General features: G+C 31.2%; 1 protein-coding gene across 2 annotated transcripts in view; it reads right to left on the reverse strand.

Moving 5' to 3' along the window:
• The window catches only part of LOC108692280 (ubiquitin-conjugating enzyme E2 Q2), a 13,730-nt gene extending 3,385 nt beyond the window's left edge, over nucleotides 1-10,345 (reverse strand). The window contains exons 1-6 of one of the 2 annotated variants that reach the window (XM_018200458.1): nucleotides 9,834-10,345; nucleotides 7,057-7,404; nucleotides 6,803-6,962; nucleotides 2,311-2,462; nucleotides 1,526-1,823; nucleotides 1,358-1,453 (exon numbers count right to left, since the gene is read on the reverse strand). In XM_018200458.1, coding sequence (XP_018055947.1) covers nucleotides 1,422-1,453; nucleotides 1,526-1,823; nucleotides 2,311-2,462; nucleotides 6,803-6,962; nucleotides 7,057-7,404; nucleotides 9,834-9,995 — 1,152 coding nt within the window. In that variant the 5' untranslated portion in view covers nucleotides 9,996-10,345 and the 3' untranslated portion in view covers nucleotides 1,358-1,421. Of the gene's footprint in view, nucleotides 1-1,295; nucleotides 1,454-1,525; nucleotides 1,824-2,310; nucleotides 2,463-6,802; nucleotides 6,963-7,056; nucleotides 7,405-9,833 lie in introns of both variants that reach the window. The other variant, XM_018200457.1, reaches the window with a different exon arrangement.
• Between the last annotated feature and the right edge of the window lie 3,108 nt (nucleotides 10,346-13,453).

Consider the following 13,453-nt stretch of genomic DNA (forward strand, 5'->3'; position numbering starts at 1 on the left):
ATTTTTGTAATATTTAAGAAAGGAAACATATGCTGCTACAGCCTCTATATATTTCGCATTTGTATCATTCTTACGTTCTATCCAAAAAGATACACATCCGCATTAACTACTGTATTGTGCAATAGTTGCTTTCTATTTTCACATAAGTGAGTCAAAAGTTATATGATTATAAAAATGACGTCACTTTGCTTACTTTGATGACAAAGTTATTTTATAACATAGGTCTAGAACTTTATTTTTAATGTGAGTTAACAAGACCCAGTCAACAAAGTAAACGTTCTCGAGTTTGTATAGATTGTAGATAAAAACTCAGTTGAATCTCTTGTCACAATGAAAAGAAGCATGCATTCAACTGAGTTAAGATGTTACAAATGAAATCTATCTAAATTTTGGTGTAAATAGAAAGCAACCGATACAAGCACTATAAGATCTACCTTTCATCTAATCCAATAATGCTACGAAATATATTATTCGCCGAATGTAAAAAAATATTGCTTCTCGTGTCAAAAATCTTGATTATTGATATAGACAAAATTAGTTTTACAAACATATAATTAATTGCAAGTCTTAAAAGCCTGCAGAGACTTTTGTAACTTCTATAATCGTACTCTCTAGAGCCTCCCGATGTAAAAGCTATACTTTTATATTTTATTTAGCCATTTTATTTCTACATAATTTTGGAAAAAAGAAAGATGTTTTGGTTGTGCGCTCACATAATTTTTAAATATCAAGAGATATTTGACAAAAAATTTCTAGAATAGAAGTAATGTATATTTTTCTTCAAGAGATGCATTTTTACTACCATTGTTTTTACTTGTTTACGGCATATATTAGCAACGAAATAGCCTCGTCATTGAAATGCACCGAGCATAACAGTTGCTTTAGAGAAAATAAAGAAAAGACACAATAGTAAAACAATAAAAGAAAAACTTAAAAATTTGTCCAGCATTATTTATGTAAAACGTTCAATTATAATCTCCTCCCGTTAAAGAGACAGGAAGCACGATCGCATTATTCAGAAAACGAAAATTTTTCAGAATAATTATACTGTTTCGCACGTACAACATATGTATCTTTAAGGGGAAGCGAGTACATAAAATTACGATACTGTAACAATGCGATTCTTAAAACATAAGAATCAATTTCAAGCGAAATGATACCTTATATTTATCGATATAATTCGCGATCTAACTACTAATGACCGAAAAAAATATGGATACATAACCAAGGTGTACGGCAGCTTTTTTAGCCATCAAAGGAATTATATGTTAGATTAATTCAGTATCTTAAGTTACCTAGTTACTGTTGTGTTTGTGTATCAAATCATTATCATAACAATTACTTGTTGGGCACACACCGAATTAAAGTCTCAGCTGTAAGCATGTATCATATTTTCGGTATTTTTCCGCAATTGGTGTTCATTAGCCATCCTCCTTTGGAGGTGTGAACCAACCTATTAAAAAGAAAACACGTTTTTAGGCAATGTTAATAATTAATAACAACGCATAAAAAAGTAAATTCTCACCATTCTTTTCGTGTATTTGTACAAGAGACTTGAATGACTGTTGGGCACGTGCCAAACTATATTGGCCTTGTCCGCCACACACTTTGCCAGCGCCGCCTGATCCTTGAAACTGTATACGCGCTTTCCCTTTCACTAACGTCGCTGAAATCTGCATTATAACAGCTTCTACTGTATACGCCGAACTCCACCCTTGTTTTGTAAGAAGTTCCATGCAAATGGCACCTCCCACAAGAACATATCCACCAGATATGATAGGATGTACCACTCTTACAAATGGAGGTTCAAACGGATAAGATTCCTACGATAATAAAAATTAGGAATAAAATATCTACAAAAAAAGTTTAGAAAAAAATGTAAATTAATATATGTATATATCTTATTCAAAGCTTAATGCGTCTGATTCCTTATGAAAATGATCAACTCATAATCTCAGATTTAATTCTGACCGTCACCTCTACACACGCACGCACGCACGCACGTTTTATAAGAGATTGATTAAAAAAGCACGATTAAAAAGATATAGGTTTTAGAACTATACTAAGCCTAAGAATATAAAGGAATGCATATATTCTCGGACTACATTAAGCTTAAGATCTGAGGGAGAGGAAGATTGAGCAGTCTCATAAGACTCAGTACACAACATTGCTGGAACTAATCCGTCAGGAGTTACAGAAGAATTCTGTAGATCTAAATGATATAGTAGCAGTAAATGGGACTACATCAGTCTCTGTAATACTATTCCTATTACTACTATTCGAAACTTAAGTTTTAAGTTTTTTTATTACCTTGAAAAGCATATTGAGAAGAATACTGTCTTTGCCTTCTTTCTCTTTCAAAAGAATGAGATCGCTATGAAGTGGTGAATCAGGATCTACACACATCAATCTGATATTCCATTCATACAAACTGTCATTTACTAGTTCTATGCTATACATTCCTGGAAAAAAAATATCAAATGTATACAGAATATTTCAAAATTCTTTTGACAACACATTCATTAGATGATAAAAAAAGATAAATTTAAAAAAATTTTTTTAAATAAACAAAAAACGAAAACATATATTCCTTGAATATGCGAAAAATAATTATAATTTTTGAAAATTATGTTGCCTTTTAGTTTCACATCTATTTGAAACTTAAAGGCGACAAATTTAATACTGAATCAGTACGTAATAGTAAGCAAATGTCAATTGTTATCATGAGACCACGAAAATATGAATAGAATGTTTGTTTTACTAACTATTTCAGCTCAAGAAAAATGAGGAATAACTACACGCTTTGTATCGTTGATTCAAGATTTGTAATTCCAGATTCGATCCCACTCGCGTCTTACATATGTAAATTAAGAGTTTTCGGTGCTTAAAAGGCTAATGTACGTGATTTAAAAAAAAACCAGAATTATTAATAAGAAATGTTATATTTGAAAACTGGATGGAAAAAAAAATTAATACGAGAAGTTGATTGAATGTCTTTGTATTATGTTGTCCAAAGAGGGTAGAAGAAACCTTATCTGAGGAACTACATGCGATAAAAAATTTTTTTAATGATGATTATTGTAACCTATTTTGGACGTGATTTGTAAAAAAAAAGATAAAAAATAACTTAAATGACTGAATGGCAATGCTGTTATTACTGAAAAATTCAATAACAAAATTTTGAACTAACGAATTAATATCAAGTCATAATTCACAAAATATAAATAGTTTCACAAGTATCAAAAATACGTTAATGAAGCACATTTTTCCATTTTCAATTAAAATTGAATATACAAGGGATTTAAAATTGTTTGCAATCAATTAAACAATAGATATTTCGAACAAACAATATTTCGAATAATTCTGGCAAACTGTGACTTAATACTAGTCAAAAAATGTCAAATAAAATATCGTTGAATAAAATTTTGTTGTTAAATATCTTTCAATAATTTTTATCTAATCTTTTAATTTTCATTCTACACATTTTTAGATCTAAGTTGCATGATTTTCTTGTTTATTGCATGTAAAGATTTATTTCAAAAACTTACCATAAATTTAAAAATACTATATATATAAAATGTATAATGTTATAAAAACTTAATTGTAATCTCAAAACTTTCAAAATAACATACTCTTCAAAGATGCAGAGAGTTATCACCATCATTATCTATTGTTTCGTAAATCTTACTGTCCACTTACTTCATCAGAGCGAGCAATGCATTGATACTAAGCAATACTGAGCTGCATCACCAGAGAATTTCCTTTATATAAACGCTGTTGAGGGGAAGAGGGAAACAGGAGTGAGAAAAAGCCATTTCTTTAGCTTGTAAGAGATCAGGCTTCCATATTTTACTTACATTATAATCTTGTATATCTCTGTTTAAATTATCCGAATGTTTCTGTATTTCTCTAAAACTTCTGCCTGTACTTATTCGAAAAATACGATGTCATTGTAATTATAGTAATCGTTTTATCAAATAGTATTTACTGTCTCAATACTGTGTTTTGACAATGCTGATTGTATGATTACATATTTCAATCTGATATCCTGTTGATATTTCTTCATGCGCACGTTGATCATTTCACCGATTTATACTTTTCCGCAAAAGCAAGGTGTTATATATTTTTGTGGAACGGAGTGAAGGTTTTTAATCTTTATAATTTCTCTTCATATATATATATAGATTTATTCTGTCTTTCTTGATGGCTTGAAAAATTCAGATGCATAGAGTTTCTTCAAACTTTTGTGAAAAACGATTCTACATCGGACAATCAATAATTATGTAATTTTTATTTAAAATCCTGTCGATTCGGTCTATTTACAATATAAGAGAATAAAAAAGCTTTTTTTGTTTAACTCATTCTGTGATTGTTTGTCCGTTCTTTGTCCTATGTGATTGTCCTTTTCACATCTCTTTTATTGCATCCGTTTCGTTGCAGAATTTATTTTAAATGGTTGAGTTTTGTCTGTAGGCATTTTATCAGATACTTATTGCTTTATGCACAAGTAAGTGGATTGTCGACTTTTTTTTTTGCTAAACCGTGATGTGATTCAGTATGTAGGTATAATCTGTTAGTGTGTGTTGATTTCCTATATAATTGATATATAATGGTCCAAGGTGTCAACTTTGTAAGAAAAATATCTAGGAAGGGAAATCCTCCATTCTCTTCTCTATTCATAATAAATCAATTATTGGGATATTGATTATTGAGAAAGTCTAAGACTTTACGAAATTTATCATTGCCATGTCTCCAGATTATGAACCAAATTTTTTATTTGATAACTGGCATCTTACGAAAGACATCTTCTTTGAAAGTTTCAAGAATTTGTAATTACAGGAAAGATGGGAGAGTCCATAACTGTCCCAAAAATCTGTAAAATTAGTCGCTGTAGGAAGAATCTATGTTGAATCTATGTGGTTGTTAAGCAGTATTCAATTAAAAGGATGATATTGGAGATTTTATATAAGACCTTAATTATATTTAGAGTTTCTTCAAACTTTTGTGAAAAACGATTCTACATCGGACAATCAATAATTATGTAATTTTTCACTATACATTTTCCCTATATCAGAAAAGTGAAAATTTTTGGTATGTGTATACGTACACTGCAGTGCATTAATTCGCTGGGTCATAATAGCGGCCAGACTTATCGACATTTATTTTTTACTCAAATATTATCAACTTTACAGAAAAACTGCAAGAGACAAAAATCATTTACTTTCTTCTCATAGAACTCTAAGAATTTTTTCAGAATTTTTTATCAATTTTTTAGTACTGCATTTTCTTATTTTTTCGATAAGTCGAGCCGCTACTATGACCCAGCGAATTAATGCACTGTACATACATACATACATAAAAATTTTCATTTTTTACATTTCCGAGTTAGGAAAAAAGTTACATGATTATCCCTTGATCTAAAGCAACATTGAAATCTACAAATAGTTTTTCATCAAGATTATATGGTCTACCAAAAATACATAAACTTAATATCTCTTTCAGACCAATTGTCAGTGTCCAACATGCGATCTCTCATATTTCCTAGTTCACTGACTTGACGAATTTCATACGGAAATCTAAAAAAAATCCGTGTCTGCATTCTGAAGATATAAGATTTAAGCTTCGATGTAGTCTTTTTACAAAAGTTTCAATGAAGGAAACTCTAAGGTCAGTATTCATAGTTGAGTCTTAAGATTGTCTTAAGTATAATCTTAAGACTATCATAAATTAATCAGAGTCGTCTTAAAATATTACTTCAGACGGCTTGAAAGAAGAATGGACTATAAATACAGGCCTAAATATAATTAAAACCTCACATAAAGTCAATATCATCCCTTTAATTCAGCAATCGCATATTTCTCCTATGATCAATTTTACGAACAGACTTCTAACGTGGCAATGGTCTCTTCTATCTTTCCTATAATTGCGAATTCTTCTTGGAACACTTCAAAGAAAATGCTCTTCGTAAGATGTCAGCTATCAAACTTAGTTCCGTTATGTAGACATACATTCGTAATCTGGAGACATGGCAATGATGGACTTCGCAAATTCTTAAACTTCCTTAATGGCCACCACAGATTCTTACATAATACATAATGCACAGTGTACAAAGGAATCAACCAATCGAAATTCTTCTTTTCTGTGAAATGTATTATGCGTTATGCAAAAGTCTATGCTGCGGCTTTAACAATCAACATCCCAATAAACAATTTATCAACGTCAAAAAATTTTTTCGAATGTTGAAGGAAAATAAAGCAAATCTAAAGAGAAATCCTAAAGATTAAAAATCTCCACTCAGTATTGCAAAAATATATAAAATATCTTGCTCTTGTGAGAAAGTATACATTGATGACGATCAACGTTCACATGAAGAAATACCAACAAGACATCAGATTGGTACATGTCACACTATCAGCATTGTCAAAACACAGCATTAAGATAAGACACCAAATATTATTTAATAAAACGCTACTGTAGTTACGTCACATTTTCCGAACAAATATAAAGAGGTTCGAGAAATACAAAACATTCAAATAATTTAAACAGACAAGTTTTAACGTAAAATATGTTCTCCTGACAAACTAAGGAGGTGTCACTTTCCTCATTCCCCCTTCTCTCTCAACAATGATTATAAAAGGAGTTTGATGGAGCAGCTCAGTATGAGCATGCTTCTCGCTCTGATAGAAGGTCTATGAAACATACTTATTAGCAATAGAATACGATACAACTATAACCCGCAAAAACCGTTTGATGTAAATATTTAAAATAAATATCCGTGGAAGCCTCATTATCAATAACATACCCTTTTTAAAGCTGTCACTTCGGTATATATCACGCAATTCTTTCATGAGTCTATCGGTAGCTTGTACACTTCCACAAACAGATCCTTTTAAATAATCTTGTCTCTGATTCTGTCTCAACCTTTCCAATGTCGCGAGATGTTCCAAATCCATTTCTTCACTCTGTATTATTAAAAATCAATGGCAAATATTAATAACAAAGATTGCCGATAAAGTAACTAAAATAAATCAATTACAATAATTCATTTCTCTGTACTTTATTTTTAGAATTAGCGTCTCCTTCATCCATATCCAGATGAAGGTCTTCTTCAGTCTCACTTTCTTCATCTTCATCAATATCGTCTAAGTCTTCAGCATCCATCCTTTGTGCCACAGCTTCATTCGATCCTCCTAAACGTAAAGGATCCAAAGCGGTTCTCAGCCTTTCAACATCTGGTGGTTCCGGTAATGAGTGTAGTCTGCACAACTCTTTCAACAGGATACCAACTTGATTGATTACATGGTTGTCACGGCCTGTTGTGTTACTTAAAATTTGTACAGCGTTCGTAACACTAGTCTCCTCAGATTCGGCAAACCAGACGGGCGGTGTTGAAGGATAGGTTTCCTATATAAACATTATTAAATTAATGCAACTTTATAATTAATGGCATAAGTAATAAATAATTTATGTATTTAATATATGCAATATGAACGGTAATAAAAGTCTGAAGAAGGTAATAAGTCTGTTCTTTGTCATTGCTGTACTTAAATCATTTTGCCTTCGCCAGATTTCCAATATAATATCTATTTAATTTTAAGTATGAGTAATTAATACTTTCCATTGACAATGTAACATTTTATCTTTGTTCAACATAAAGTTGACAACATAAAATAAACAATTAGTAATGATGCAATCTATTAAGTAATCAGATTAGAAATCAAGATTAGATTGGAATTTAACCAATCGAACCAAAAGTTCACTAAACTCGAGTTTGGTTTTCTTTCATCTGATTAATTAAGTTCTAATCCAATCTCAATCTTAATCTCTTATCTAATTTAGCTTACACTGTCATCTGTGTCTTTTTGTCGGAAAGAATTCATTGTACATAAATGCAATTAGTTCTACAAATAACAGACAATAAGTTCTTTATTTCTACACCAGACTGATTAGAACTTTCCTTTTCGATTTCTTACTAAATATCTATTTTATATTTTTATATTAAGTTCCAAAACTGTATTGGAGCATTTTTTGTTATCCAATAAGAAGCAACTACAGCTAAGGCTATCTTTATCTTCAGGGATCAGAAGTCTAAGATAGTCTTAGTTGCTTCTGGTTGCATAATGCCATTGATTGAAAAAACGCCATTATCTATGAAAAACAGACCTCTGGGACTAGTATATAGAACATTTTCTATACTAGTGTACATTTTCTATTATAATCTTATAAAATATCAAAATATTTTTGAAATTTGGTGAAATCGAGGATAGTTTTGAAGACTCTTGTATCCACACTTGAAATCATTTCAAGATCTCAGACAAAGAATTAATAAATCATATTTGAACAAACTGATCAACATTATCGATCATTCTTTTTCTATTTGAAATATCGGGCCGATTTTTAGCACTGTAGACACAAGGCTTAATGCATTTTAATGTAGGAGTGCGTTCGGGGAGATGCTATTAATACTATTTATATGATTTTTATCTTCATCGTTTATTAGACGTAAAACAAGGATGATACAAATAGTGTTAAGGGCATGCCCCTAAATGAATAAAAAACAAATTGTTAATGTCCATTTTTATCAATATAGATTAACTTGAATCAACTTATCTTTTTCTAATTCTTGGAAAAAGATAAAAAAGGACACTTTTCATTTGATGACACAAGTATCTTTCTATCCTTGTTACTCACTGAATGTCAAGGAAGATTGATGCTTGTGTCAATTTGAGTCACCAAATGGAAAATATCCTAAAAATACCTTAAAAATCCTAAGTTGAACCTAGACTTAAAGTTAATCTACATTGATAGAAATAGACTGCATTCCATTTGACACTCGCAACATTCTTTGGAATCGTTTCATCATCGTTGTTTATCATTCGAAGATGCGAACGTTGTGAGCGTTATGAGCATTCTAACGTGTTTGGCACTAAGGTCATATTGTAAGAGAAAACAAATGAAAGATAACAAACTTTCAACACAAAATTGTACATACACGACACGCAATTATGTACGTTATAACTGTTTAAACACTCACGCGAAAGAAACACAAAAAAAGAAACTTTCACACACACACTGACATCTGTCACGTAATCGGTAAATGATGCTGAAATATCCACACTGTAATCATACATACGAGTAGAAATACGCATTGCAAAAGAATCGCGTTCGATTGCGACGTTCCTCGTGCTAACATCGCGCGCTCGTACACACGAATAGGATGTCGCGCCTCTACGTTACTAGAGAAAGAGAGAAAGAGAGCGAGAGAAAAAGAAAAAATCGACTCGTCGCGAAAACTGCGTCCTTAAATGCGCGATCGAATAATGCTTTGAGATTCGACATTCTTCGAGATCGTTCGAGATTCTTTGTCTGGATCCTCTTCTCTCCACCTTTGTCTGCGATACATCAGTATAAAAAAAAAAACAATGCCTGAGAGATCTCGAAACAGCAGATCTTCCCTGTCCGAAAGGACAGACTTCGATCTTTTTATTCGACGAAAGTTCTCGCGTTCGCGAAGGATAAAAAATAAGGAAAAAAATCGATCGGCGTCGAAGATGATCGAGAAAGACGAAAGAGACGTGGAAGCTGCAATATTGGCCGCGAGGTGTCCTGTTCACGGCACAAAACAAGTATCTCATCCATTGACCATTTGTAACAAAACTCAGGCAAATATCCGTGCGAAAACGAGATGAACGAAACAAAAGGAGGCAGCGAATGAAAGTACGCACGTATTCACGCACGCACTCACTCATTCACGCTACACAGAGGACGTAACAGGACGTGAAACGGAGCGTCCAAGAGCGGGCACACGGCGTGCGCGCGCGTGTTACACTTACTGTGATATTGGCGTGTATTTCATATTTCTTCCCATTTTTACCGACGAATCTGCAGCTGAGTTCGTCCACGCTCGCAGACATTATCTGAAACCTCTCATGGCTCTTGGGGAAGACGGATTCGAGCGTTTTGATTTCCTGCTTAAGGGTGTTCAGACAAGCCATTTGCGGTGCGACGTACGGTCGGTGTGGCACGTATACGGCGGACAGGAGGCGGTCTTTTACCCCGTCCGGAACGAGATACGGTCAAAATTAACCGTGGTGACAGAGACAAGATGATTTCGGATGACTACCCGAGAAAATGGCGACCGCAACTACCTCGCTTCGGTTACTTCCGTATGAGCTCGTTAGATTTCGCGATCGACGCGGGCGCTATCTCCACCGCTGTCTATCGAAATATCCCGCGGATGACGTACTTCCGACGTGAATATGGCTGAAGGAAGTTGATAAATGCGCGCGTGAGTTAAAAAAACCGAGATCATTCATTTCTCAAGCTATTTTTGTTTATATCGAAATATAAAATTATCTAGGCCGGTATTCATAGTCAGATCTTATATATTCAAAACCATCTTAAGCACAGTCTTAAGAAGTCACGAGAAGGTCGCATTAGCGTTTTTAGAACAATGTATTATAAATATACCCAGAAAATGGATTGAAATGAATTGGAAATTTTCAATCCAAATCCGTATTTTAAATCCATAAAAATGGATTCCATATAAAAAATTTTTATACATGTAAAATGTTTAAATAAATTAAACTAGTAATTACATGAAATCCTATAGTTATTATTTTAAAACTTTTATACAAAAAATATACACTAGCTGCATAATAAAGGAAACGTATTAAAATATACATAAAAGCGATTAATTTATTAATTAAAAATAAGGATAATTTATATATGTCTCATTTATTGTACATATTTACGTAGTTCTTTTTATATTTCTTTTAACTATTAATTGAAGTAGAATTCATGATATATTTTTACAGTATAACTTTTTTTTAACTCAGTTGAATTAAAACGAAAAATTTCTTATTTATAATTCTGAATAAAGTAAGTTCATAATGCATTTTTAAATGAAACAATGCATTTTCTACTCACACAATTTTGAATTGAATAGCATTTAGCTCGTTTTAGAAGAAAAACTTTTTTTATTCAATTGGAATTTAATAAAAAATGTATTTCTTATTCAGAATTTTGAATTGCGCAATATTCACGATGCACGGAAATGGTCGATATTATTTTTAGATTCAACTGGATTAAAAAACTGCATTTCCTATTTACAAGTTTGAATTGAACAGTATTCACACAAAATACTATAATATTATTTTTAGATTGAAAAGCATAGAAATACGGCATATGGCATACTCCATGCCATTCTTATAAATGAATAAAATGCATTCAAGATTGAAAAGGAATAGACATTTGTTTCATGCAATTCTTATAAATGAATAAAAATGCATTCAGGATTGAAAAAGATTTATTTTAACATTCATGAATCCATATTTCTGAAAATCTGAATTTATTTTAATCTATTTCAATCCATTATCGTTTGCTGAGTATTACAATTTTACAACGTAAATTGATAACAATTCCTTTCGCTCGTTATTAACTTACGCAACATTATTAGATTAATAAATAGTAACCTAGCAAACATGACACAACAATATAACTAAAATAATATGTAATATAACAGAATGTTATATTGTAGTGATATTAATATAATGTATTTTGTTATATAGTTACGAAATAATTAGTATATAACTGTTGTATTATTTTGATATGTACTTGTTACATTAGTAAAATAACGGTTATAATCTCATTATAACACATTTGTATAATAAATGTTATGTCGAAGGTAGATAACCGTTATATTATGTAACTTTATAAGATCTATATATTATATTGTTATATTCACATTATATAATAATTGTGCTCAGCATTTATTTGTAATTAGAGAATAACAGATTTACTACTTATATCAGAAAACATGCATTCTATACAACGTACAGTTTCTGATAGATTAAAATTTTTTATTCCCTGTTCTTATTGCCTGCATTTTTCAGATAAGCAGCGATCAGTTGACGACTTTGGATAGAAAATATTTTTTTGTAACAGCGTTTAGTTTTGTTTAACAATTAATTTATGAATCTGACATTCCTGCAGAGAAGAATAGACATTCTACAATAAGTTACCTAAGTTTTAAATCATGCTACAAGAAAATTGATCAATTTTTTACAATTTAAGATTTAAAACTTAGGTCATAGCCAGGTGAAAGGGATAACATGAGCAGTGTCTCTTTCTAAATCTCTGGCCTCTCCGTCTACGTTCATAAGGAGGAAGAGCTATCAATTATGAAACTCTAAACTAGAGCGATATTCATAGGTCGTTTTTATTTTAAAACTGGTTTAAATAGTGCCTGCTAATACAGTCCTCGGGTTGACATCTTAAGGTTGTACTTAAGATAGTCTTAAAAGCAAGTTATGTTTCTCTCTTTCTATAAAAAGAGAATTTGAAGATGTATTATAAAATGTGTCAAATAAGAAAAGATTCAATATAATTTCATGACGCGAAATAAGCTAGTATTCATAGTCGATTCTTGCATTAAAACTGTTTTAAATACAGTCTTAAGATGTTGTAAGTCAATTCGAGGACTGTATTAATATCTTAAGACATTATTTAAAACGGTTTTAATATAAAATAATAGACTATGAATACAACCAGCAATTTGTGACACAAACAGCAATTTTTAATAAACTTAACATTATTGTGCTATGTTATTATTCGTTTTCTAAATATAGAAAATGAATGGAAACAATTATTTTATAAGAAAAATATATGTTTTTATTTTGGAAACATTATTCAGTTTAATTTTTTTTACGGAGAGTACAAACTGACATTACAACAAGAATAGTAGTACTTAAACTTAAGTAAGAAAGGATATATATATATATATATGTGTGTGTGTGTGTGTGTGTGTGTGTGTGCGTGTGTGTGTGTGTGTATATGTGTGTGTGTATGAATACTTTTCAGTAACATACATAGGCAGTACTGTATAATATACTGTGTACGATTTAAATTGATATTACAATAAGAATAATACTTAAATTGAAAAGAATTTCCAAAAAATATCAATAACTATAATGTGTGAATGCATATAAATGCATAACTGATATATATATGAATGCTTTTCATATATTCAAAAATATATACGTATGCCTACATTACACATAAAAGAGAGCATCTTTAGTTATCTTTAGTTATCTTAGAGATATAGCAGATAGCAGCTCAAATTCTGTGACTTCAGAGCTTCAGAGCTATCTTTTGATCCATTTATTTTCTGTAAATATGACAAAGAAGACTTTTGTTCAGAATCATAAAATGATATGTTGTAATTGAATCATGAAATGATATGTTGTAGATGATAACGTATCTCAAAATGGAACAGCTTATATACTTCTTTCATATATTAAATTGTTTTTTTATACAATTGTACGTACATCTCATTTATTTTATGGAAAACAGTTTTATATTATCTCATAAAATATATATATATTCACACACACACACACACACACACACACACACACACACACACACACACACACACACACACACACACACA

Source organism: Atta colombica, unplaced genomic scaffold (genome assembly GCF_001594045.1).
Source record: "Atta colombica isolate Treedump-2 unplaced genomic scaffold, Acol1.0 scaffold68, whole genome shotgun sequence".
NCBI lineage: Eukaryota > Metazoa > Arthropoda > Insecta > Hymenoptera > Formicidae > Atta > Atta colombica.